Source organism: Dromiciops gliroides, chromosome 2 (genome assembly GCF_019393635.1).
Source record: "Dromiciops gliroides isolate mDroGli1 chromosome 2, mDroGli1.pri, whole genome shotgun sequence".
NCBI classification, from domain to species: Eukaryota; Metazoa; Chordata; class Mammalia; order Microbiotheria; family Microbiotheriidae; genus Dromiciops; species Dromiciops gliroides.
In genome coordinates, this window is record NC_057862.1 from 309,227,753 (window position 1) to 309,253,561 (window position 25,809).

The following is a 25,809-nucleotide window of genomic DNA, read 5'->3' on the forward strand; positions in this document are numbered from 1 at the left end:
GGGAGGAAAGGCAGTGATCTCTCGAATTCATGACACAATCGCTCCAAAAAACATCCAAATAATGCCATAGGACAATGCCTGGAGCAGTAAAACCCACAGGAGAATGTGCTGAAATTATCTTCTAACCAAGAACAGCTTGGAAGGTCAGAAGGAGGGAACTGCTGTGCTGATACAGGAGTCAAGCCCAACCCCACAGTCACCCTGACATAGATCCAGTCCCAGGAAGGCCTCACCAGAGAAGGAGGCCCCCCCCCAGAGCCTCTGAATCAGCTGAAGCGCCAGTGTCATCTGGAACTAAACTCACAGTCTGGTGAGAGGGCTGAGCCCTTGTCAGGGGGAAGACTACAGGGGTCTATGCTGGTGCTGAGGCAGAACTTGGGTTTCTCACTCCTTCTGGGAACCAGGAGGTAGGCTTGAGTAGCAGTGGCCCAGGTGGAGGAGGGGCACAGGCTTGTCAGAGCTTACAACCACAACACACAAAGCTGGCTGATTAGCAAGTTGGTCTGGGGTCATCTACAGACCAGGGAACAGGCCAGGTGAGTGAAGAACCTGATCCTCCTTAAATCATACCACCTGGGACTTCTGAAGCTTGGGAACAGTGCTCCACTTTAAGGAGCTAAAAGTCAAGTAAAAGAAAGGCAAGATGAGCAGACAGAAAAAGGTGAGGACCATAGAAAGTTTCTTTAGTGACAAGGAAGACCGAGAGGTACCCTCAGAGGAAGATGTCAACATCAGGGCCCCTATATCTAAAGCTTCCAAGAAAAATATGAATTGGTCTCAGGCCATAGAGGTGCTCAAAAAGGACTTTGAAGATAAAGTTAGAGAGGTAGAGGAAAAAAGGGAAAGAGAAATGAGGGGGGTGCAGGAAAGACATGAGAAAAAAGTCAACAGCTTGAAAAGTCAAATTGGCCAAATGGAAAAAGAGGTACAAAAGCTCTCTGATGAAAATAATTGCCTAAGAATGAGGATTGAACAAATGGAAGCTAGTGACTTTATGAGAAACCAAGACACAATAAAGCAAATGCAAATGAATAAAAAAAATAGAGGGCAATGTGAAATATCTTCTGGGAAAAACTGCTGTGGAAATTTATTTTTATTTGGGGACCCTACCTTTGGGCTGAGATTAAAAAGCCTTAGGCTCAGGTTTTTCTTTTCTGTGTAGGAGGGGCTGGTGCCCCTTCCCCTCAGCTTCAGCTGAGCCAAAAAAGCTCCATGGGCTGTACAAGATGCCAGGTCAGACGGCTGGGAGAAAAAGCCCCAGCTCCCTCTGCCCTGAGAGGATCTATCCCAGAGATCCTGGGCTCATCCAGGCCGGGCTCTGGCGTAGCCCATGCTGAGGTCCCAGGTGCACAGCAGGGGGCACGGGCCCCTGGGTGTGGTCGCATCCCTCCAGCCGCAGGCCTATTACAGCCATCGGATTAGTTTGGTGTGTGTGGGGGCACAGGAAAGCCCGAGATTTGAGGGGTGGGAGAACATATATAAAGGGGAGACGCTAGAGATTAGGAGGACATGGGAAGGAGAAAAAGCTAAGAGCAAGAAGGGACGGAAGGCCAGAAGATTAAGAGAACAGAAGGACACTGGAGCACTAGGAGAGGAAGGGAAAGGCCAGAAGGTTAAGAGGTTGGAAAGGAAAGGACAGAAAGGGGCTACAAGGGTGCTAGAAGAAGAGGGGGCTGACAAGATTAAGGAGGACTCTGGAGACTAGAGAGGAAGGGAGAGTCCAGAAGGTTAAGAGGTTGGAAGAGGAACGGACAGAAAGGGGCTACAAGGATGCTAAGGAGACTGAGGCTACGTAAAGAGAGGAGGAGACGGTACAGGAGGTTAGAGAAACTGGGGGGTAGTGGAGAGCACAGAAGCGGTCAGCACAGGGTACAGGTTGGAGAAAGCGAAGTTGGAGAAAGCAAGGAGGCGGGGCGGGGGGGGGGGGGAGACACTGGAGCACTAGGAGAATGCTAGAAGAAGGTCCATTGGTATGCAAGAGGAGGCTAAAAAGTTTCAGGCACAGCAGGTGGAAAGAGATGCGCCGGAACACAGTCAGGTTGTACATTTTATTTCCTTGTATTCTTAATTTTAAATTGTATCTCATAAATCAATCCTCTGCTGTTAAAATGGAAGAAGCTTCTTAATCTTTTGCTTATCAATTTTGGGAGTGGAGCAATGTGGAGAAATTTTTAAACAGCCCATATTAAATTAAATACATTCAGATAACCAGTCAACAATCCCAGATTAAGTACCCCAGTCAGATTAGTCTCCCCAAATTAGCCCTACTCAGTTAAAATATTCTTTTTTTTTTTTTTAGTGAGGCAACTGGGGTCAAGTGACTTGCCCAGGGTCACACAGCTAGTAAGTGTTAAGTGTCTGAGGCCGGATTTGAACCCAGGTACTCCTGACTCCAGGGCCGGTGCTCTATCCTCTGCGCCAAGTTAAAATATTCTTACATTGCTGACCTGGAAAATAAGTCCAGGAGAGATCATTTGAAAATTATTGGTCTACCTGAAAACCATGATCAAGGAAAGAGCTTAGATATCATCTTCCAAGATATTCTTAGGGAAAATTGCCCTGAAATTGTAGAAGCAGAAGCTAAAATAGAAATTGAAAGAATCCACCAATCACCTCCAGAAAGAGATACCAAAAGGAAAACTCCTAGGAATATTATAGCTAAATTCCAGAGCTCTCAGGTCAAGGAGAAAATATTTCAAGCTGTCAAAAAGAAAGAATTCAAATACTGTGGAGCCCCAGTCAGGATAGCACAAGATCTAGCAGCTTCTACATTAAAGGACCAGAGGTCATGGAATATGATATTCCAGAAGGCAAAGGAATTGGGATTACAACCAAGAATTGCCTACCTAGCAAAACTGATCATAATCTTTCAGAGGAAAAAATGGAATTTTAATGAAAAAGAGGACTTTCAGGTATTCTTGATGAAAAGACCTGAACTGAGAGATTGGGATGTAGTAATGATCTTGCCCAAGAAGAGTCCCACAGTGGCTCAGGCCAAGTTCAAACAGTTACAGTTAAGTTTAAGCAGTTAAGAGAAGAGGAAAACATGTAGAGACTTCTAAGAAATGGACTTCTGGCCAAAACAAACAGGACTCCATCATGAAGAACACAGTCAAGCTGGACTGAGAAACAGGAATTTCACCTTGATAGAGTAACCCTAGAAGCAGGTAAGGTGATCCAACAGGACCAGCAGAAGAAAGGACTGGCACAGGAGGATCTGGTCACAAAAAAAAACAATGAAAGGTCCCAAGTTATCACTGACTATGAGTATGGATGGACCATTCCTAATAAGCAGGTCTTAAGCAAGATCGAAAGGGCCACTATTCTCAAGCTTCATAGGAAGGACACCGGGAAGCTGATTGAGACAGAACCAAAAGAGAATTAAACAACAGCCTCAAAATCCATTCATTCAGACTGTTCTGGTCTGGTAGGTTTTCCTTTGCCAGTAGAACCAACGTGTCTCTTCCCAAGCCAAACAGGGGAGTATTAAACTTGATTGAAGGGGAAAATGTTCCAAATCTATCCCTGCTCTAACAAAAACAAAAAGCAAAACCTTGTAAATTAAATAATTCTCTGTCTCCCTCCTTCCTTTTCTGAAAGTTGAGGAACTAAAACTGACAATCTTCTTAATTTTGTCAGAAAATGTTTATCTCTCTAGAAGCAGTTTTAAACTTTTTTGAGGCATCGGAACATAAGTTGAAATGGGATCCATTTATATTAATGTCTTTTAAGGGGAAGGTTAAATGTGGAAAAGGGCATATCTGTTAGATATCCAAGGACCCTGCTCCCTGTCTCGCAGAGTGCAAATGTGTCACCAATGGAGGTGATATTTGTTCTCTCTAACCTGCATTTTCAGGAGAAACTAATAAAAACTTGCTACCCTTCTAAAAAAAGAAGAAGAAGAAAGAACAAGGATAAAGAGGAAGAGGAGAAGAGGAAGAGGAGGAGGAGGAGGAGGAGGAGGAGGAGGAGAAGGAGGAGGAGGAGGAGGAGGAGGAGAAGGAGGAGGAGGAGGAGGAGGAGGAGAAGGAGGAGGAGGAGAAGAAGAAGGAGAAGAAGAAGAAGAAGAAGAAGAAGAAGAAGAAGAAGAAGAAGAAGAAGAAGAAGAAGAAGAAGAAGAAGATTTTTTTCACTAGGGTGGTCACAGGATGATGATTTTTGGGGCTAAAGAAACTATAAGAACTACTGTTCTTATGCCCAAAGGACTATAAAACTGTGCATACCCTTTGACCCAGCAATAGCACTATTAAGTCTTTATCCCAAAGAGATCATAAAAAGGGAAAAGGACCCACATGTACAAAAATATTTATAGCTGCTCTTTTTGTGATGCCAAAGAATTGGAAATTATGGGGATAGCCATCAACTGGGGAATGGCTAAACAAGTTGTGGTATATGAATGTAATGGAATACTATTGTGCTGTGAGAAATGATGAGCAGGCTGACTTCAGACAAACCTGAAAGGACTTACATGAACTGATGCTGAGTGAGATGAGCAGAACCAGGAGAACATTGTACACAGTATCAACAACATTGTGTGTTGATCAACTGTGATAGACTTGACTCTTCTCAGCAATACAATGGTCCAAGATATTTCCAAAGGACTCATGATGGAAAATGCTCTCCAAATCCAGAAAAAAAGAACAGTCAAATCTAGATGCAGATTGAACCATATTGTTTCTGCTTTTTTTTTGTTTTTTGAGGTTTTCCTTTTTGTTCTGATTCTTCTTTCACAACACGACTAATGCAGCAATATGTTTAATGTGATTGTACATATATAACCTATATCAGATTGCTTGCTGTCTTGGGGAGGGGGGAGGGAAGGGAGGAAGGGAGAAAAATTTGGAACTAGAAATCTTATAAAAACAAGTGTTGAAAACTATCTCTACATGTAAATAGAAAATAATAAAATACTTTTATGATAAAAAAAGTAGTTCTTCCTATTCGGTGTTAAGGGGATTGCGATATGCCTCAATGAAAGGAATATCATATCACAGAACCCTGCCTTCGCAGGAGCTGAGGCTCTGAAGAGTCCCTCAGACCTAGAACAGTGAGTTCCCTGAGGGAGGAATGCCAGCACTGTTCACACACAAACGCCCATGCTGTGAGAAGGGGGAGAAGAGGAGTGACTGGTGGTATTAATAATGGAATAGGCTGAGCTGGGATGATCCAGGATCAATTTTTAATTTTCATTGCTAAGTTCAATATAAAAATAAAAATAAAATTCATTGCTAGTTTTGCCTTTGCATCACCTTTACTTCTTAATACATCTCTTCTTAATTCTCCTACACAGAAAGACATGTCCCCTTAACAGAGAATAAAAAAAGAACGAGAAGAAAAAACAACTCACTAAAACTTACCAACTTATTAACTCAATCTGATAGTATATGCAGTTCTCCACATTCATGATTACCCACCTCTTCAAAGAAGGCAAGGAGGCACATTTTCTTATCTCTTTGGGGCCAGGTTTGGTCATTATAATTGTACAGGGTTCAGTTTGGGGTCTTTTTATTCCTTCTAGTTACATTGTTGGAGTTATCGTGTATGTAGGTTTTTTTACTGAGTTGTTGTTTTTTTCATAAACATGTCTTTTATACATCTATTTTCTTAATGGTCATCATTTCTTACAGTAGACTAATATTCCATTATAATCATATACCACAGTTTGTTGAGCCATTCCCCAATCAATCAATATCTACTTTGTTTTCATTTCAATGCTGCTATGAATATTTTAATGTATATGAGGCTTTTTTTCTGCCTTTGACCTCACTGGGGCATACGTCTAGCCATGATATACCTAGAAGGGACATTTTAGTCACTTTCTTGGTACAATTCCAAATTCTTTTTTTAGAGTTATTAATCCACAGCTTCACCATTCATGTATTTTGTACACCTGTTTTTCTGAAATCTCTCCAGTTTTGACTATAGCCTACTTATTAACAAAGTGATTGATCATTTGGAACTATACTCCCCAAATTATTAAACTGTGTATACCCTTTATCTAGTGATACTACTATGTCCCAGGATCAAAGAAAAAGGAAATGAACTTGTGTATGATATTATTAAGAGCAGCTCTTTTTGTAACAGCAAAGAATTTGAAAATAAAAGAGTATCAAGCTACTGGAGAATGGTTAAAGTAATCGTGGTACACCAATACAATGGGATAATATTACACCATAAGAAATGAGGAAATAGCTGAGTTCAGAGAAACCTGGGAAGACATGTAAAAACTGATTTAGAGTAAAGAAAGCAAAACCAGGAGAGCAATTTATACAATAGCAATATAAAGAAAAACAACTTTGAAAGACTTAAGAATGATGTAATGTAATAGCCAATCATGATTCTAGAAGACTAATGATGAAACATGCTACCCATCTCTTGACAAAGAGGTTATGGACATTTTTCGGATACAGTCAATGTGGGAATTTGTCTTACTTTATTATGCACATCTGGTACAAAAAATTTTATCTTTTCTCAAATGGGGAAGGGACAAGATAGGGAAAAAAGGAAATAAAAAGAAAGAAAAGAGTAAGAATCATTGAGATATCTGTGTGTGTTCACTTACAGAGTGTAATGATTGGAGAGAAAGGAACAGAAAAGAAAGAACAGAAAGAAGGCCAGACAAAAGCATAGAAAAGTGAGATAGCTTTGAAAGCTACAGATTGAATTTATGGGCTTAAAAAGAAAAGCAAACTGTACATATTAAAGAGAGGATTCATGTGGCATTCTCATTTTCTATTCTATCATGTATATGGAAATTATATTGGTATTTGTTAAGTTCAGAATAAAAAATTTAATTTAAAAATTTGTATTTATTCACATCTCCCTCAAGTTATTCCATCCTTCCTAATTCCTACTCCAGAAACCCTGACTTTACTATTTATAATCTCCTGTTACAGAATGAACCCCTATGTTGTCTCCCTCCCTAAATGTGACTATTTCCCACCCCCACTGAGTTGATGACACTGAAAACAGTCTTCAACATTTATTGTTTGCACTTGATACAAAATAAGGGGAAGAAAGGGAGATGGGGTACAATGTGCCCAGAGGGCAGGGGAGGTATGATATGAAAGCATGCTGTTTTTCCCAACCCAACTACCTCATACTGTTTATACACAACACCCTGTCCAAAGGCCCATGCCCCTCAGACCTCCCCTGTCTTCTCCTGGGAGAAGGGGAAAGAGCTGGGGCTCTGAAGAGTCCCTCATACTTAGACAAATGGGTTCCCTGAGGCAGGAATGCTTGTGATGGTCATGCACAAACACCCATGCTGAAATGGGGAATAGTTGATGTTGATAATGGAATAGTCTGAGCTGGGCTGATCCAGAGTCAACAGGGACTGATGTGTTTTTATTTGTGTATATGTTTATGGAGGCAGGATGGGATGGGGGTGGTGCCCATTCAGCTGGAACCTTGAAGTGGCCCCCTTTTTAAAGGCAAGCTGCTTGGCTCCCTAAGTCACTCCAGGCTTAGGTACTCTGGACCAGACAGTCACAAGATTGAGTAAATTCACTGTGTCTCTGACCTGTTGGATAGATGAGACCACAAGAACAGGAGCTTGAAAACCTTGGGGATCTTGATATCTCCCCACTGAGGGACTCAGGTAGCAGCCATAGCCCTAGCGATCTGGGCCCCTCAGAAGCAGAAGGGAGGAAGCAAAGACGGGTAGGGGATCCCTACCTCTTCATTCAACTGAATGAACTCCTGGGTAGCCCTCCAAACCAGGAATGGAGGGAAACAGGCAGGTGAGTGGTTTAAGGGCCTTTGTTATCTCTACCCCTACCTCTTCCCCTGGGCCTCCTATTCCTTCAGTTACCTAGCCTACTTTCTCTTTCCTCAACTGTTTAGTTTGGGAAGAGGAGAGGACAGAATCCTAAGAGCCAAAGAAGGGGTGCTATCTTTTGGGGGGAGGGAATATTGAGATCATCACTTCCCACATTCTCCACTCTCTCCTCTCTTGTCCTCACCAACTCTCTATTATGGAAATTGGGTGTGTCCTTTGTTTCTATTTTTTACTCTGGGTAGTGGGGCGGGGAGGAGGAATTGGGTATTTGGGTTCCATGGAGCCTGATGCTATTCCCCTCTGCTCATACCCAGATGGATGTTGTTTGAAGAGAAGCTAGACCTAGAGGCCAGGCGTTGGAGCAGCCCCCATGTGCCCATCCTGTCCCTGTCAAGCATCTGGGAGTTCCGGGCCCTAATGACCACAGGCTTGGTACTCTTAGACTGTCCTGTGCAAAGTCTCTCTGAGCTCACAGGTATCTAGGGAAGATAAAAAAGTAGATGGATCCTAAGCAGGGATGCACCTCCAAGTCTTCATTCCTATAGCTTCTCACTCCAAAGAGGCTTCCCAAATTTTTCCATACTTGGGGTATTTCCATGAGAACCCCAAATACTCAGAGTGCCTCTGTCACGCAGCATGGAACTTCCCATCCACCCCCCATCCCCTCGGGCAAAGATAGGGCTACATCATACAGTCTTTGCCAGATTCACTCCAGTCCCCTGGAATGGGTTCAGCATTCCCTAAGACACAGGCATAGGGATGTTTTTTTATTAATTGGGGGTGGAGGATGGGTATTCTCAGGATTTCAGAGAATAGAGGAGTAGAGAGATGACCACCATTATTCTCCACCACCCGCCTTCTCAAATTCTCCCAGAATTAGAATATGATCCCATGACAAACCCAGCTGGAGGGGAGAGAGACTGGTCCCTGGGGAAGAAGAGGGGAAGTAATATGGGGAGGGTGCAGTCCCTGGAATGAGAAGCAGAAACAGAAAGTGGAATTTGGTGTCTCTTTACCCCAGAACAGGTGACCAGGGTGGAGTCACTGAATCCAGAAGTGAGAGAGAGGCTGAAATCAATCCTGCTCCAGACACCTCAGCATCACATCCAGCCTAGATGTTGGACAACTGCTAGGAGACTTGGAACAAGACTCTGCAGGGGTAAGAGACCTCTCCCCCAAATCCTTAGAGGGTACAACCCCTTCAAGTGAATTCCCAGAAAAATATTCCTGAGAACAAGGACGACTTCTGTGTTTCAAGAGTGGGAAGTTAGTGTAATGGGTTTCTCTTGACCTTTTCCCCTACAAGTTCGGGGGGTCCTAGAATTATTCAATTGGAAGAGACTTTAAAAGTAATTTAGTTTAACCTTTCACCCAATAAAGAAATACCCTTCATAGCAAGGATTCATAGACTTTGCCAGTCTGGTAAAGCCTATATACTCTTCAGAAAAATGTTTTTAGGAGCACAAAATAAAATTCATCAGATTACAGAGGGGAGGAAGCAGTATAATCAGGAAACTGATTATACTGAAATAGTTATCAAATTAAAAAAAAGAAATAGCTCATGAACAGAGTAGGCTAAGAACCCTTGCTCTATGGTACCTATGACAAGTGTTCATTTATTTGTCCCTTGCTTTTCCATATCTGTTGATAGGAAGTCCACTATTTTATGTGACAGCACATTCTATTGCTGGACAGCTCAAATCCATGGAAAGTTGTTTCTTATATTGAGTTGGGGGTCTGCTGCCCCCACATTTGCAGCCATCAATTAGAGAATCACAGAACCTTAAAGTTGGAAGAGGCCACACGGATCATCTAGCCCAACTGCCCACCCCAAAAAAGAGTGTCCTTTTTTTTTTCTAGTGAGGCAATTGGGGTTAAGTGACTTGCCCAGGGTCACACAGCTAGTAAATGTCAAGTGTCTGAGGCTGGGTTTGAACTCAGGTCCTCCTGACTCCAGGGCTGGTGCTCTATCCACTGCACCACCTAGCTGCCCCTATTTTTTAAAATAATAAACATTTTTATTTATAGTTTTGAGTTCCAATTTTTATCCCTCCTTCCCTCCCATCCCTCCTCCCTGAGGCAGTAAGTAATCAGATATGTGTTGTACATATACGATTATGTAAAACATTACCACATTAGTCATTTTGTACAAGAAAACTTGAATAAAAGGAAAAAATGAAAGAGAGAAATAGCATGCTTCAGTCTGTTCCCTCAATATCAGTTCTTTCTTTGGAGGTGGATAGTATGCTTCATCATAGTCCTTTGGGATTGTCTTGGATCATTGGATCATTGAGAATAGTTAAGTCTGGAATGTCCTTTATAATATCCCTGACAGGTGGGCATCCTACTGAAATGCCTTCTTCTGCTGATGAGCCACTCCTGGAGGAACAGGTTTGGGTAACCCCCCACCTTTAGGCAGGACTGGAGGGGGCTGGTTATAGGGATCCACATTCACCTCTCTCCCCACATTCATAACAGGGCCTGGGCACAGGTGAGTGGGAGGAGACAGTTCTTTCTGTGGGGAAGAAAGGGAAGGTCTTATAGTCCCCTCCACTAAGACCATCAGATTCTCACCAGCAAAGATTGTCTCCCACCTCATACCTCCTTCCCCAACTCTTAGCCTCCCGTGAGTTACCCTTCCAGGCAGCCCCTCACCCTTTGTGCCCTACCTAATTCACCAGCTACAGAGTCTTCTGTGTCAGAAGTTGGCCCCTGGGACAGAGGCTGCAGCTGTGCTGGTTGGAGAGCTGGACTTCCTGACCCAGAGACTGGGAGCCTTTGTGCATTTTCCGGAGCCAGTGGTACTGGGGACTTTGACAGAAGTGCCCCTACCCATCAGGTATAGACTGTACATTAGGGCCAGGGACTCAGGCACATGGCTGGGAAGTAGATCTATGGTGGAGGCTTAAGGAGTGAGTCAGAAGGAGTGGCAATCAGGAGTTAGGAGAATTGATACCAAATCCTAGTTTGGATACTTCCTAGCTGTGTGGATAAGTCACTTGATCTCGATGAGCCTCAGTTTCCTCAACTGTCAAATGGGAAATTATACTATCTGTAATACTGTTCTCACGGGGTTGTTGTGAAGGTGTTTTGTACATCTTAAAAGGCCATAGCAATGTCATTTGTTATCATCATTGCTCAACTCATATCCAGGAATTGATAAACCGGCATATGTGCATGAGAAGGTCAGAGCTGTGTAGTAGGAAAACTGGGTCTTTGATTTCCCTCCAATGTTGCTTTAACTGTTCTGCTCCAGGTTTGTCTGCATCATCCTTGGTCCCCCAGTCCTGGATAAAAGCTATCATGAGATGGGCAGAGCTGCAGCTGTACTCTTGAGTGATCAGGTGAGCTGCAGGCAAACAAACCATAGAATCTAAACTATGTGGGTTTTTTTTTTAATTGAAAAAAATAATACGTAAATTTAAACAAAATCAACAATAAGAATGTATTTATTCACCATCTCTTTTCTGCCTATGCATCAGGAAAGTTTAGTAGCTTTTGGCTTCTATCTCCTTTTTAGCTGTTTCGTTCGTCAGTCTGCCAGGCTAGCAGTGCCCAAGACCTTGTCTCTGCAATGAATGCCTTCCTAGAAAAGGTGATGGTGCTGCCCCCTGGCGGAGGGGACCTCACAGAACGAATCCCTCCACCAAAGTGTCTGTCTACTCTGCACAAGAGGTACATGGAATAGGGAAGGGAGGAAGAGGCAGACAATCTTCATTTTAAATAGATGCTTCCCCCACAGATTCCTGGTTTTAGGCACACTGATGGAGAAAAGAGTAGGCCCAATAGATAAGAGAGTGGTCAAAGGATTTCGACAAACAAATCTCTGAAAAAAAAGCACCAATTGTCGATCACAAATTGAAAAAGTGGGGGGCAGGTAGGTGGCACAGTGGTTAAAGCAGAGGCCCTAGATTCAGGCGGACCTGAGTTCAAATGTGACCTCACACACTTGACATTTACTAGCTGTGTGACCTTGGGCAAGTCACTTAACCCTCATTGCCCCACAAAAACAAACAAAAACAAATTGAAAAAGTGTTCAAACTATCAGAGAAATGCAAATTAAAACAACTCTGAGGAATCACCTTAAATAGGCAAAGATTAATATTTCAACTACCACACTGCCGGTGAAGTTGCCCAGCTGGCACACTCTTTTTAGACAGAAACTCAGCATATGCTAAGAACTACAAAACTCCTCATATATTTTGATCCATTGATGCTAGGACTATGCCCTATGGAGGTTAGGGGTAGCGGGGAAAGCTACCTATTTGTACAAAAATATATAGAGAAGCTTTATTTGTAATCCTGGAAAAATTAGGACGAACCCAAGTATGCAACAATTGGAGAGCTGCTAAATATATTGTGGCATGTATGAATATAATACAATATGATTGCTCTACAAGAATTGGCAAATATAAAGTAATGTCAAAAGATACTTGGAGAGGTAGATGAGATTCTTCCCACTGAAAGCTATACATCCAGACTATAACTATATAACTATGTAGGAAAAATCCTAATATATAAATATGTGAAAACCAATAATAATAACAATAATAATAGCAACAAAATTTGAAAGAATATATATAAAAAAGCAAAAGATCAAGAAGGGAACATTGAAGCAAACAGTACATTTTATTGTTTTGTTACAGTTAGTATGTGTATTTTAAAGTAAAACTAGATTAATGTTCACAGTTTTACATAACATAGCCTCTTACTTTTTAATTTAAATAATTTTTTGGTTAGAGGTTATGAAAATTAGACTTTGTTTTAAAAAAGAGACACCCCCCACAAAAAAGAGACACCCACTTCAATCTCTGATGGAGAAACTGTCTATGCAGTATCCTTGGGTAGCCACCAGGGGACAGAGCAGTTCAATTCAATTCAACAAACATTGACTAAGCAATTACTGCATGCCTAGCACACTGAGAATATAAAGACTAAAACAAAATGAAACAAAACAAAAAAGAGGGATAGTCTATTCCTTCACATCCTACTTATGTATGTACGTTGAACATGTACATATATAAGTAAATAAAAAGTATATTCAGAAACCCGTTGTTGTTCAATCATCCAACTCTTTGTGACCTCAATTGGAGTTTTCTTGGTAAAGACACTGGATTGGTTCGCCATTTCCTTACAGATGAGGAAACTGAGGCAAATAGGCTAAGTGACTTGCCCAGGGTCATACAACTAGTTTATGTCTGAGGCCATATTTGAATTCAGGTCCTTCTAACTCTAGGGCCAATGCTCTATTTACTTCACCACCTAGCTATCCCCATGTATAAAAATACAAAGAAGGAAAGAGTGCAATATCTGGGAGCAGCAAGAAAAGCCTCACAGAGAAGATGGTATCTGAGTTGGGTCTTAAAGGAAGCTGGAGATTATAAGGTGCAGAAGTGAAGAGTCAATACATTCCTTGTGCCAAAGGCATGGAGATGGAAGACAGTTTCTTGTATGGGGAACAGCTAGTAGGCCAGTTGAGCTGGAAACCAGAAAGGTAGGCCAGGTGGTGGACTGCCTTAAAGGCCTGGCCAAAGGTTTTTGTATTTTACCCTGGAGGCAAGAGAAATCACTGATGATTTCTGGATGTGTGTGTATGTGTCTGTGTCTGTGTGTGTATGGTGCATATGTGTGTGACGTGGTCAAAGCTATGTTTTAGAAATACTAATCTAGCAGCTGTGTGTAGGATGAAAAGAGAGGGGTGGGACTGGAAGCAGGAAGACTAATTAGGAGGCTGTTGCAATAGTCCAGGTGAGAGGTGATGCATTAGGGTGGAGGATGTGGGAATGGAGAGAGGAGAATGGATGTGAGAGGGATAGTGGAGGTATAATCAACAAGACTTGGCAACATTCTGGGCATGGTAGGAGAGGGGGTGGCGGGGAACCAAGGGCTGAGAGTCTCAGAAGTTGGGTGAGGTGGGGGGATGGAGGGAAATAAGTATGACTCAACCAACCTCATGGTCTTTTCCCTTGTTAGGTTTCCTTTACAGCCACAGGAGTCCAAGGACTCTTGCAATGGAAATGTTAATTCCAAGAGGGATAGGCATGGCTATGAGCCCCAGCCTGCTAACAAGGAGCTCCAGAGGACAGGGAGGTGAGTGGAGACCAAAAGGGAGACAGGAAGTAGAAGTGATAGGAAGGGAAGAAGGGGCAAATGAGACCAGGAGAGCAGTATTCAGGGGAAGGGCATAAAGACTGGGACCCTTGAGAAGGAGCAGTGGGATGGACTTGCCAGATATGAGCCAGAGGGAGCCCTGCAGAGCCAGATTGGAGTGGGGAGAGGATCCTAGTGCCTGCCCTTTAGGACTGATCCAATGCCTGGGATGGGTGTGGGGGAGGGTAGGCTCTTTGGGGGTTTGGTGCAGGATATAAGAAGGAAGGCCCCCTGGTACGTGAGCGATTTCTTGGATGCCCTGGATGCCCAGAGCTTTTCTGCTATACTCTACATCTATCTGGCCACAGTCACCAACGCTATCACCTTTGGTGGACTACTGGGTGATGCCACTGACAATATCCAGGTATGTAGAGGTAGGAGCCCACTTGACCCCGTAGTTTTCCTAAGGATACTGGAGTCAGGGAGCACAGACCCAGAACACCTAGCTCAATGGTCCACTCATACCTTTAATTTTCCTTGTCTTAGTCTTACAGCTTGCCTAAGATTGCAAGTAGCCCAGCCAGGACTTAAACCTAGGTCCTTGCTCACTTGAATACAATGAGCTCTGGGGCTTCTGAGGAGGGAGAGATGACTTCTAGAGCTAGTGATCCTAGCACAGAAAACTGGGATATCTGAGTCAAGGGAGAGGATAGACCCGAGGATGTCTGTGCCCTAGTAGGTTTCTCCTCTACATGGCCTTATCCCTTTTCTTGTGAAGGCTACCGAGGGCTGCTTTGGTCTGGGGGATGGGGAGGGCTTGTTCCTTGTCCCTGAAGTGAAGTGTCCCCACTTCCCCCTCTTAACCAGGGTGTTCTGGAGAGCTTCCTGGGTACGGCTGTGGCGGGGTCCATATTCTGCCTCTTTGCAGGACAGCCTCTTACCATCCTCAGTAGCACAGGGCCGGTCCTTGTTTTTGAGCGGATTCTCTTTGCTTTTAGCAGGTAAGAAAGAGAACATCGCCTTCCCTCAACCCCCCACCATCCTACCCTCTCTTATAATCCAAGGCAAGACAGTGCCCAATGGGGATTCCCAACCCTGGGGTAGCAGTAGCTTCCTGTTCCCTTGCTCCCATTTAAACCCTAGCTACCACCTGTTCCCCTGTCCAAGCCACGCCTTTTACAACACCCTGTGGGAGTAAGGAGGATGGGAGAGCTTTGGGAAGTAGTCACCTCTGTTCTACATGTCCCAGGTAGGAAAGCTACCTGGGGAAGCCAGGCCCAGGCCCAGGGTAGGAATTGTAGCTAAACTCAGTCAGAGTCCTTGAATCTTCTCCCCATTTCCTCCACTGAATAGGGATCATGGCCTAGACTACCTGCCCTTCCGTCTGTGGGTGGGGATCTGGGTGGCATTCTTCTGCCTGGTGCTGGTGGCCACGGAGGCCAGCGTCCTGGTACGGTATTTCACCCGCTTCACAGAAGAAGGTTTCTGTGCCCTTATCAGCCTTATCTTCATCTATGATGCTACTGGCAAGATGCTGAGCCTTATGGATGCCTACCCTATCTACCGACCTCACCCCTCTGGAGATACTGGCTTTACCCCTTCTGGCTGCCTCTGTTACTTCCCAGACACAAAAGGTGGGCAGGATCAAGGTGTGCTGGTGGGGAACTGCCCAATGATCCTGAGAAAAGGTGTCATAAATGTCATTGTCCCATCAATGAGTGAAAGGCACAATACACAGGGAAAACTTAGTCTCAGATAGGTAACAGAGGTGAGTCAAGACTTTCTAAGTTTAGGGAGTTACAAACACACCAGGTCAGTCCTAGTCAGACAATTTCAGAGCTGGAAGGGACCTCAATGATCAAGTTCAACTCAGAGCTGAAAAGAAATTCCTCCAGTAGCACCTGTTAAGTGTTCATCCAGCCTCTCTTGAAGACATGGGGAGAAATCTGCTGCTTCCCAGGGTAGCCCCTTCCATTTTGGAAAAGTTCCAATTATTAAGAAGACTTTCCTTACATGGAGCTGAAATTGGTCTCTTTACAATTTCCATCAATGGGTGCAAACTCCAACTATTTTGTCTTTTCCCCCCAGAGAATATGTCTTTGTGGAAGGGGCAGAGCCTAGAGGACAGGGATGCTATTCTGGAGATGGTAAGGCAAACTTAAGTATGGACAGTTCTTGGGTGGGAATGGGAGCAACTAGAGGATTCTTGGGGTAGGTCTCAGGGAAATCTTTGCTTTCCAACTCTCTACCTATTGCCTTGCTCCAGGTCCCTTTATGTGTCTAGGGACACATCCCTATAGGAAATACCCATTTCTACCCCCCTCAAGGGGTACCCCATAGGTATGTGTCCAAAGAGCTGGACTTTCCTTTTAGCTTTCCCCATCCCCCCATTTTTCTCCTTTAAATTAGGATCTAGGCCTTGCCAATGTGTCTCGGCTGTCTCCACCTGAGTGTGCCCTTCAAGGAGGCCAATCAAGAGGTCTTGGCTGTCACTTTGTCCCAGATGTTGCCTTCTTCTCCCTCTTACTTTTCTTTGCCACTTTCCTCTGTGCCACCATCTTCAAGCACTTCAAGTCCAGACATTTCTTCCCCTTGATGGTAAGTATCTCTTTCTACAGTACTCCCTCCCCCATCCCAACAATCCTAGAAGATATTCTTTATATAGGACACTGGGGTGGGGGAAGGAAGGAAAGGCATCTTAATTTGCTTCTCTGATATGGGAACAAGTCTCCTGGGGGCAGGGACTTGGAAGGGTCAGATCAGGATTGAATCCTGTGTGGGCAGGTACGCAAGGCGATCAGTGACTTCTCCATGGTCCTGGCCATCCTGCTAGGTTGTGGACTGGATGCTTCCTTTGGCCTCAGTACACCCAAGCTCATAGTGCCCAGTGAATTTAAGGTGAGATAAGGGTTCTAGAGGGAGTTGGAGGCAGGGTGTGTGTGCCTGGTGGCCACATAGCCCATGTGGGGAGGAAGAAGTAAAGGATCCTGGTAATCTCAGTTCTGGCCTGGGACTACTAACTTAAGTAAAAAGACCCAAAGCCCCCGCTCTGTTTTCTACTGCCAGTTTTCTGCTTCTAGGAGGACCCTGCCATGCCAAGGCCTGGCCCTGACTCCCCCAACTCAAATCCAACCTTCACTCTTGGCTACTTTCTCTGTAGTCCACAACTTAGGATCATCACACCCTTAGCTGACTTTTGTAGTTTAGAATGAGTAGGAGAGACCATGCCTTCACAACCTAGTGGCCCTTTCAGGGGCATGGGGTATGATTTAGCTCATACATACAGATTTGTTCTCTATGCCTGAGAGTCTCCCTCTTTCTGAGGGCTCCCACTATCCTATAGGACCTCCAGAAAAGAAGGTAAAGGGGGAGAGGGAGCTCCTGTTCAGGCAGCTTTGAGGGTTCAGGAACTCAGAGGCAGCAAAGTCTCTACCCTCACCATGTCTCCACTCCCCAAGCACTCCTCTGGCTCCTGTAATCAGCTGACGCTACCACACCCAGTCCTGCCCCAGACTCAGGCTCTAGGCAGGTCTGAACTTGGGTTGACACACCCTGGGTCCCAAGATGGCATGTATGGGTCATTTTTCACCATTCCCTTGTCATCTTCCAATACTAATAGAGGGATAATCTCCGGGGTCCCCTAGCTCAGGCCCTCCAGCCATGTGCTACCCTTTACTAGGAATATAATGTGTATACCAGCCCTTCCAGGTCCTCAATACAGTGGAAGAAGAGAGGGAAGGGAAGTTTCCTCATTGAGAAGCAATGGGGGTCAAGTAGGCGCAGAGTTTATGGATTTGGAGGAGTCTTGGTTTGAGTTCATGGAGTAAGATACCTTTGTGGACACTGACAACTCCAACCTTTCTCCACCTCCATCACATGTAGCCCACTCATCCTGGTAGGAGGTGGTTGGTGCCATTATTTGGAGCTAATCCCTGGTGGCTATGTCTAGCTACAGCTCTGCCAGCCCTTCTGATGTCTATCCTAGTCTTCATGGACCAGCAGATTACTGCTGTCATCCTCAACCGAAAGGAATTCCAGCTTCAGGTGAGATTATCTCCTTACTCCTGTATACCTTGTCTTCCTCTAGGATACCCTGTCTGTCTCTATCTTCAGGCGACCTAGCCCCTTCTAGCCCTGGGGTTGGCAATCTCCAATCCCCAGGAACACTGGAGTTAGAATACTCTAGGAGTACTTTCTTGATTTTCCCAATTGTTCTTGGTGCCTCCCCCCCCCCACAAAAAATGTATTTTGGGGGTATATATCATCTATTTGATCATATGTGTATAATGCTATATACCTTCCAGTAAAATTTAAGTTTCTTGAGGACAGGGGGAACTTTTCATTTCTGTCTTTGTATCCTAGTGCTTGTCAAATAGTTGGTACTTAATAAATGCTTCTTAAATTGAATTAAATGGGGTGGGGAAGCTGAACTTGACTGGGGCCTATGCTGTCCCTCCCCTACTGTAGAAGGGTGCTGGATTCCACTTAGACCTGTTTTGTGTGGCCATGCTGATGCTGCTGACCTCAGCTTTTGGGCTGCCCTGGTATGTCTCCACCACTGTCATCTCACTGGCCCACATGGATAGTCTCCGTCGGGAGGGTGCAGCCTGTGCTCCTGGGGAACTGCCCCGATTTCTGGGCATCAGGTGGGGCCGGTATTTAAGATATGTTTGAACTGAGGCAGGGGAATTCCTTTTGCTACTTTAAATCAGAGCTAATGGTTTCCAAAGGTTCCTTTCTCTTTCTTTTCTTCTTTTCTTTCTCAAGATCCAAACTTGAATGAGACTCTAGAGGGAAGGGCATGGTCAAGAGTTATGGCGTGAGCAAGTGTGTGGGGGGGGGGAGGGGGGGAGTGACTGGAATGATTGATATTTTTATCCCCATCAACTCTAGCTCCTAACTCTTGACACAGGGAGCAGCGGCTCACAGGCCTAGTTGTCTTCATCCTCACTGGTGTCTCCATCTTTCTGGCCCCTGTGCTCAAGGTATGTGCCTTTGGGATAGAGATATTATTAGTGGGGCTCTGGTCACCTTAGTTCGAAGAGTTCCTATTCCTATCCCCTTGGGTAACACTCTTGGGGTCTGAGAGACTAGCCTAAAGGATCCCTATCCTAGCCTTCCTGGGACATCTCAGAGGACATGTACAACTCTATAGCCCAGCACAGTTTTGAAATAAAATCTCTTGATTTCTCAATAAGCTAGTGTTTATTGAACACATATGAGTAAGGCACCAGTCTGGGAATAAGAGAGACAAAAAGAAACAGAAGATTAGGTTCATGCCTTCTGGAAGCTTCCTTTTAGGGAAAGAAGACATAAACATATGAAAAGTTAAATAACAATATAAGGCATTTCAATAGTGATATCATAAGGGTAGCTAAAATGAGAGCCAGGTAGTCACTGCTATAAGATTCAAAAATTCACAAAATCCTGGAGCTGTAGCGACTGCAAAAGTCATCTTTTATAGATGAAGAAATTGAGGCTTAGAGAAGTTGAATGACTTACCAAAAGTACACAATGAGTTAGTGACAGAACCAGGACCAGGACCCAGGTGTCTTGACTCCTAGTCAAGAACTTTTCCCATATAGCAGCCTGTCTTCCCCCAAGTTAAAGGAAATATTACTTTGGACTGGTGGATCCCACACCCCCCCCCCATCAGATTACACAGAGTGGGAAGGAGGAAGAGAGCCTAAGACAGATAAACACCTCCAAGAAGAGTCTGGCCAGCCTGCTTTCATTGCTCCTTATCACCAGAGCTCCCTGAAACCAGCTCCTTTCTTTGGCTTTTCCAGTTTATCCCCATGCCTGTACTCTATGGCATCTTCTTTTATATGGGAATAGCAGCGCTGAGCAGCACCCAGGTAAGCAGAGTCAGCCAGTGGGCCCTTCATCTTAACCGTGATCTCCAAACCTCTGCTGCTGTTCTCAGCCCCACCCCACCCCCAGGCTTTTTCTTGTCCTGGTTTTCCAGTTCTTGGTGTCAGTGGCCCTCTGTTCCTGTTCTTCACGTCCCTCAAAGTCTTATCCCACTTTTCCTGATTCCCATTACTCTCTTCTTTGAGTTCAGGACATCTGGAGTCAAATTCTGTAGCTCAAAGGATAGTGGAAATAGAGTTGGGTTTGTGTGTGTGTTTTGTTTTTTGTTTGTTTCTTTTTGTTTTTGGAGACAGGAAAGAGGATAGAGGCTTCCTTTGGATATACAGTCATCATACCTGAAAGTGTTCCTGGATGGTCAGGGCTTTCTCAGACCTCCACCCCCTCATCTTCCTTTCTTCTCCCACAGTTCTCAGAACGTGTGAAGCTGCTGCTGATGCCAGCAAAACACCAGCCAGACCTGTTGCTTCTGAGGCATGTGCCTCTCAGGCGAATCCACCTCTTCACAATAGTGCAGCTGGCCTGCTTGGGTCTGCTCTGGGCAGTCAAGTCTACAGCAGCTGCTATTGTGTTCCCCCTCATGGTGACAGTGGACTGGGGGGCGGGGTTAAGGGGTAGGCTTCATAGTACCCGGTTTAGAAGTGACCAGTCTCACCAAAAAAAAAACAAAAAACAAAAAACAAAAAAAGAAGTGACCAGTCTCCATGGCCTTTGTGATATAAGTATGGTGTCTATAGTTCCCTAAAATAAAAGGGGAAAACGACTTTCTTCTACCAAGATCCCATGAAATGGAAATGATCTTCCATTGCAGCTCCCAGGTCAAGACGCTTTGAAGTCTGGCCATTGAAATGGGGTTAATTAATTTGACTCTAGGAAGGTTCCCTAGGCAACCCTTAGTGAAATCAAAGAGAGAAAAGAGCCAAGCCCCTATTCTGACATCCAGTAGCCCTCCTCCCACTCCCACCCCTTCATGGACAAGCACTTATCTAGCACTACTGGGCTCAGGATATCGGGTGGGGATCCGTATAAAAAAGTGAGCCAGCCTCCGCCCTCAAGGAACTGACATTGTACTGAAGGGAGACAAAATGTTCCCAGATAAGTAAATATTGGTGCGTGCAAAATAAACACACAGCAATTTGGAAGAGAAGCATTTCTAAAGAGGGGAATAAAGAAAGCCCTCCTTCAGGAGGGGGCACTTGAGCTAAACCTTGAACAAGAGATCATTGCGCGGCCCCCAGAGATAGCCTAGGCAGAGGGAGGGAGGTGGAGTATGGGATGGCAGGGGTGGGGTACAGCCAGTGGGGGCCAGTCTGGCTGGAGCAGGGTGCGAGAGGAAGGGAGCAAGGGACTGAAAGGACAGGTCATGGAGGGCGGCTCCCTCACAGCCATTTCGCTCCCGGTACAGCTGCTGGGCCTGGTGGGGATCCGGAAAGCCCTGGAGTGGCTCTTCTCACCACAGGAGTTAAGCTGGCTAGATGACCCAGTGCCAGAGGAAAATGAGAAGAAAATGCAGGAAGAGAAGGTATTGGAACCAGAGTTCAATCCCAGAGGGAACAACAGTCAACATGTGAGCCCGGAGCTTAAGGGACTGAGATGGAGAACAACCAGGGCAGACAGTGGACATCTGTCCCTGAAAAGAGCTTCTATTCAGCCCCAAAGAACACAATAATTCCATTCTCCACTGTGCTCGAGGGAAAATGACATAAAAGTTAGAAGGTGACTCTTCGAGTGGGCAAGACTGGAATTCCGGTCGCTTAAATTTCTCAGTGCCCCAGGCTGTTCCCTAAAAAGTCCCAGAAGGGCTGCTGATATGCATTATTGGAAGGAGTCCCACTGCACTGATGAAATCACAGGTCCAGACCCCCCTCAGAAAAGTTTGTGCTAAGTAAGATGGAGGGGGAATGGACAGGCTGGGTGTGGGGCTTTTCCCATATTGAAGGAGGTGGGCAGGAGCGCCATTCTCCCCTGCCCTCCCTTACTCTGAGATTTATCTAAGTGATGAGGTATCCCAGCTGGATTAGTCTCTCTAGCCCTTACTGGGTAACCCTATCTTTCTTTCATTCTTATCCCCAAAGTCGGAGTTGATATATCAGCTGAGAGCTCCAGAAATTAACATCTCTGTGAATTAGCTAGAGGAGGAGGAAGAGGAAGAGATTCTCACAACTAAAGTCTGAGGTGAGAGCCTGTGAAGAATTGGGGGTTTTAGACTTGAGGACCCACTGGGGCTCAACACTCACTAAAACCAGATCATATTCAGGCTCTAGTCCTCCTGTGCTTCTTACAACATTCTCCCCAGGAGGAAATGCCTTGGGGCTAAGGGGATGACCTTGGCTGCCACTCAATTCAATAGGAACAAACCTTCTCCCTGTGTAAAGTTTCGGTCTGGCCAGGAGAGGGAGCCCTAGCTAACAAAATTCCTACAGTAAAGTAAATGGGTTTATTTACTTAATGCAGTGGTTCTCAAAGTGTGGTCTTCTAGATCAAAACTGTTTTCATAGTAGTATCAAGATGTTTTCATTCCTAATATGGCAATATCAATAGTATAACTCACATAAAAGTTCTTGGGGGGGGGAGGTTTTAATTTTTTGAGTGTTAAAAGGGTCCTGAGATGAAAAGCTTGAGAACCATTGACTTATGGGAACCAAACCCCTCCCTTTCTCCCTCCACTCCTACCCCACCCCTACCCCAGGAGGGAGAGAAAAGAAGGGGAAAGGGAAAGATTGTGGAAAAAAAAAAGACAAGACAGTTGAGAGGAGAGAGAGAGATGGGAGAAGAGGGAGGGAGGTTAGGATGAAAAATGAGAACTGGAAAAGGTGATGAAATACCTTCTCTATCTTCTTGCCCATGGTTGCTTTCCCTGGACTCAGACCATTTAGAGTTTATGCACTGGAGAGAAGGGTGAGGAATAGCAGTTAAGAAGTCTCTTGCATTCTCTTTCAAAGTTATCAGTTCATGAAAAAGGTGAAAGTCTAACACTTCCTTTCTTACTTGATTCCCTCAAATTTGTATTTGATATGTGTCTGGTTGGACTTCATGTTCCCACAATGTCTGGGACTGAATGAGAGCCTCTTTCCATGGGGGATCCTTTCAGGAAACTGTTCATGAGCTCCATAGTGTGGAGATATCACTTTGCACAGATTTTGATTGTGTGAGTATGCTATAAGGTGTTAACACAGGGTTGTAATACCGGGAGGCACAGTGCAATCTGGTGTATGAAGCAGACTTTATATACCTTTCTATCTTGGATCACTGGCTTTTTGCCAGGGGAACCAGATGAACACTGAAACCTAAGCTGCGGCTGTTACCATCTTCATCAAGGACTGAATGAGATATTAAAGTTCAGGATGCCATTTTTTCTCATCTATTCCATTCCCTTTAGGTTATATCCATGCCTCCCGGATATTGTAACCCCCACATATCACCCTGCTCACAAGACAGTTAAAAAAAAAAGGGAGGGCATGTTAAAAGCATGCTGGCCCAAACCATAGTATACACTGCAGGATGGCACCATCCTGCAGTGTTCATGTAGTCTTCTAGGAAGTATAGTCCAAAGATTTCCCTCTGTGAGCTCAACTCATTTCTAGACGCTGTGGAATCATGGAGTCTACTCACACAGACACACGTTGAAAACAAAGAGGAGAAAGTATGATTTCCTAAGTTTGGGATGGGTTGTCCTAGGCAAAGAAGCCAGAAGGTCTATCCTTCCTCCTTTCTCTTTTTTTTTTCTTTTTTTTTTTTTAGTGAGGCAATTGGGGTCAAGCGATGTGCCCAGGGTCATACAGCTAGTAAGTGTTAAGTGTCTGAGGCCGGATTTGAACTCAGGCACTCCTGAATCCAGGGCCGGAGCTCCATCCACTGCACCACCTAGCTGCCCCTCCTTCCTCCTTTCTCAAGGTCTTAAGGACCCTGTTTTGATCCTGTCCTTGACATATCCAATCCCCAGCATCCTTTAATATTCCACCACCTTTCATTCCCCCCCACCATCCCATTCTCTTTAACAGGCACATTTCTCAGATGCTGAGACAAAGCCTGCCTCTGTCTCATTTGTTTGGCTGGGCGTTACGTATGGTGGCTTCGACTGAGTTCCTTCATTCAAAGCTCATGGAATGAGTGCTGGAGGGGGGAAGGAAAGGAGCCAGTAGTACTTCAGGAGACCAGAACTCCAGTGAGCTGAGGCCTCAGCCATTCTCTTGATCTTCGCCTGAGCTGGATGAGATTAGAAAGTTGGCTGTTTCGTCTGCAGAAATGTTGAACAGGCCAAATCCCTGTCTAGGGACTATCATTAAAATGAATCAAATTCTCAAAGTATTTCTTATTTCATTTCTTTTTTCTCTTATAAACTCTTATAATTTCATCAGATTCTGGGATTACAAGGTAGGATATTCCTCCTGAAGACTATTCTACTTGCTAAAGCCAAGTTTCCTCTTCAGTACCTGGATCTCTTGTTCTATTCCTGAAGCAAAATCAGAGTAGAATGGTGTATGGGCATCAGTCACTCCCTACTCCTAGAGAATCTAATGCATGTGATGGTAAGAATGAGGATGCTTAAAGAGGAACATTTTGAGACAACCAGCAGATATTGAATATCATTGAGAGGCCAGGTTACTAGGCATAAGTATTTAGGGGCAAAGATCACTACCGTTCCTCTTCTGACCCTCTCCCACTGGAATGAGTTAAAAAGGTACCATGGGGGGGGGCAGCTGGGTGGTGCAGTGGATAAGGCACCAGCCTTGGATTCAGGAGGACCTGAGTTCAGATCCGGCCTCAGACACTTGCTGTGTGTGTGACCCTGGGCAAGTCAATTAGCCCCCATTGCCCCACAAAAAAAAAAAAAAAAAGGTACCATCCCCTAAATCTCTGAGGTGTGGGTTCTTAACCAAAACCAAGGGTCTGTGGAAAAAATATATTTTGATAACTACATTTCAACATAATTGATTTCTACTCTAAACTTATGCATTTAAAAATTATTCTGGGGGCAGCTGGGTGGCACAGTAGATAAAACACCAGCCCTGGATTCAGGAGGACCTGAGTTCAAATTCGGCCTCAGACACTTAATACTTACTAGCTGTGTGACCCTGGGCAAGTCACTTAACCCTCATTGCTCCACCAAAAAAAAATAATAATTATTCTGAGAAGGGGGCCATTGGTTTCACTGGACAGACTGCCAAAGGAGTCCATGACAGAAAATGGGGTTCTTAGCAAACCTGTTTATTGGGGCATCTTCCTCTTCCTCTCCTGCTGCTGGAGGGGTTAGTTAAGCCCACATAAGCCTAAACCTTTATTACTCTTGATGTTGCCACTGATTTCATAGAAACCTCAGGCCAATTAATCTGATTCTCTGGGTTTCAGTTTTCCAGCAGAGCTGGTGTCCCAGGTTGCTGCCAGGATTAACTGATGCTTATACCCAGTTTTAAAATCTCCAAGTGAAAAGCTTTGGGTTGTGCTTAATCTTTTTTTTTGGTGGGGGGGGCAATTGGGGTTAAATGACTTGCCCAGGGTCACACAGCTAGTAAGTGTCAAGTGTCTGAGGCCGGATTTGAACTCAGGTCCTCCTGACTCCAGGGCCGGTGCTCTATCCACTGTGCCACCCAGCTGCCCCATGCTTAATCTTTATTAGAGAAATCTTAGGAAAGGTTCTTCTCCACATCCAGGATCAATCTCCTTACTGGAAATTTTCTAGTAAGGTTTGCACCAAGATAGGGATGATGTAAAACACAAGATAGAAAGAATTCCATACCTCTTGGTCCCACCTTCAGGTCCCTGTACCATGTCTTCTGAGTCTCAATATACTGAATCTTTGTCTTTGCAAACAATGTAGGGAATGTATGTGTATATATACATGGCTACATGTAAATGCTTACTGCCTTAGACAGAACACCTTGGCTTCTTTTCCTCTATGAGAACTCAAAAAGAGAGGGGGCAAGGCATGGTACACAGTCTTTTTTTTCCACCTCCTCAAACCCACAAGATAGTTATGGGTGGAAGGAAACTATGACATTGGGTCATTCCCTTTTAATTACCCCCCAAGTGTCCAAGTCCTTCCAAAACAAAAGAATCTGGAAGGCCCA

At 44.6% G+C, this 25,809-nt stretch overlaps 1 protein-coding gene across 1 annotated transcript; it reads left to right on the top strand.

Annotated features, from left to right (window-relative positions):
- The first annotated feature begins 7,533 nt into the window (after window positions 1–7,533).
- Window positions 7,534–21,901, top strand: SLC4A9 (solute carrier family 4 member 9). Its single transcript, XM_043985895.1, has 21 exons — window positions 7,534–7,742; window positions 8,095–8,255; window positions 8,802–8,939; window positions 10,116–10,171; window positions 10,462–10,619; window positions 11,037–11,124; window positions 11,301–11,455; window positions 13,754–13,870; window positions 14,120–14,294; window positions 14,738–14,871; window positions 15,224–15,504; window positions 15,959–16,017; window positions 16,280–16,468; window positions 16,655–16,768; window positions 17,753–17,914; window positions 18,338–18,516; window positions 18,783–18,855; window positions 19,660–19,728; window positions 20,151–20,324; window positions 21,147–21,263; window positions 21,817–21,901. Exons 1-21 carry the CDS (start codon window positions 7,534–7,536, stop codon window positions 21,868–21,870), a joined length of 2,862 nt encoding a protein of 953 aa, XP_043841830.1. The 3' UTR covers window positions 21,871–21,901.
- Window positions 21,902–25,809: the final 3,908 nt, after the last annotated feature.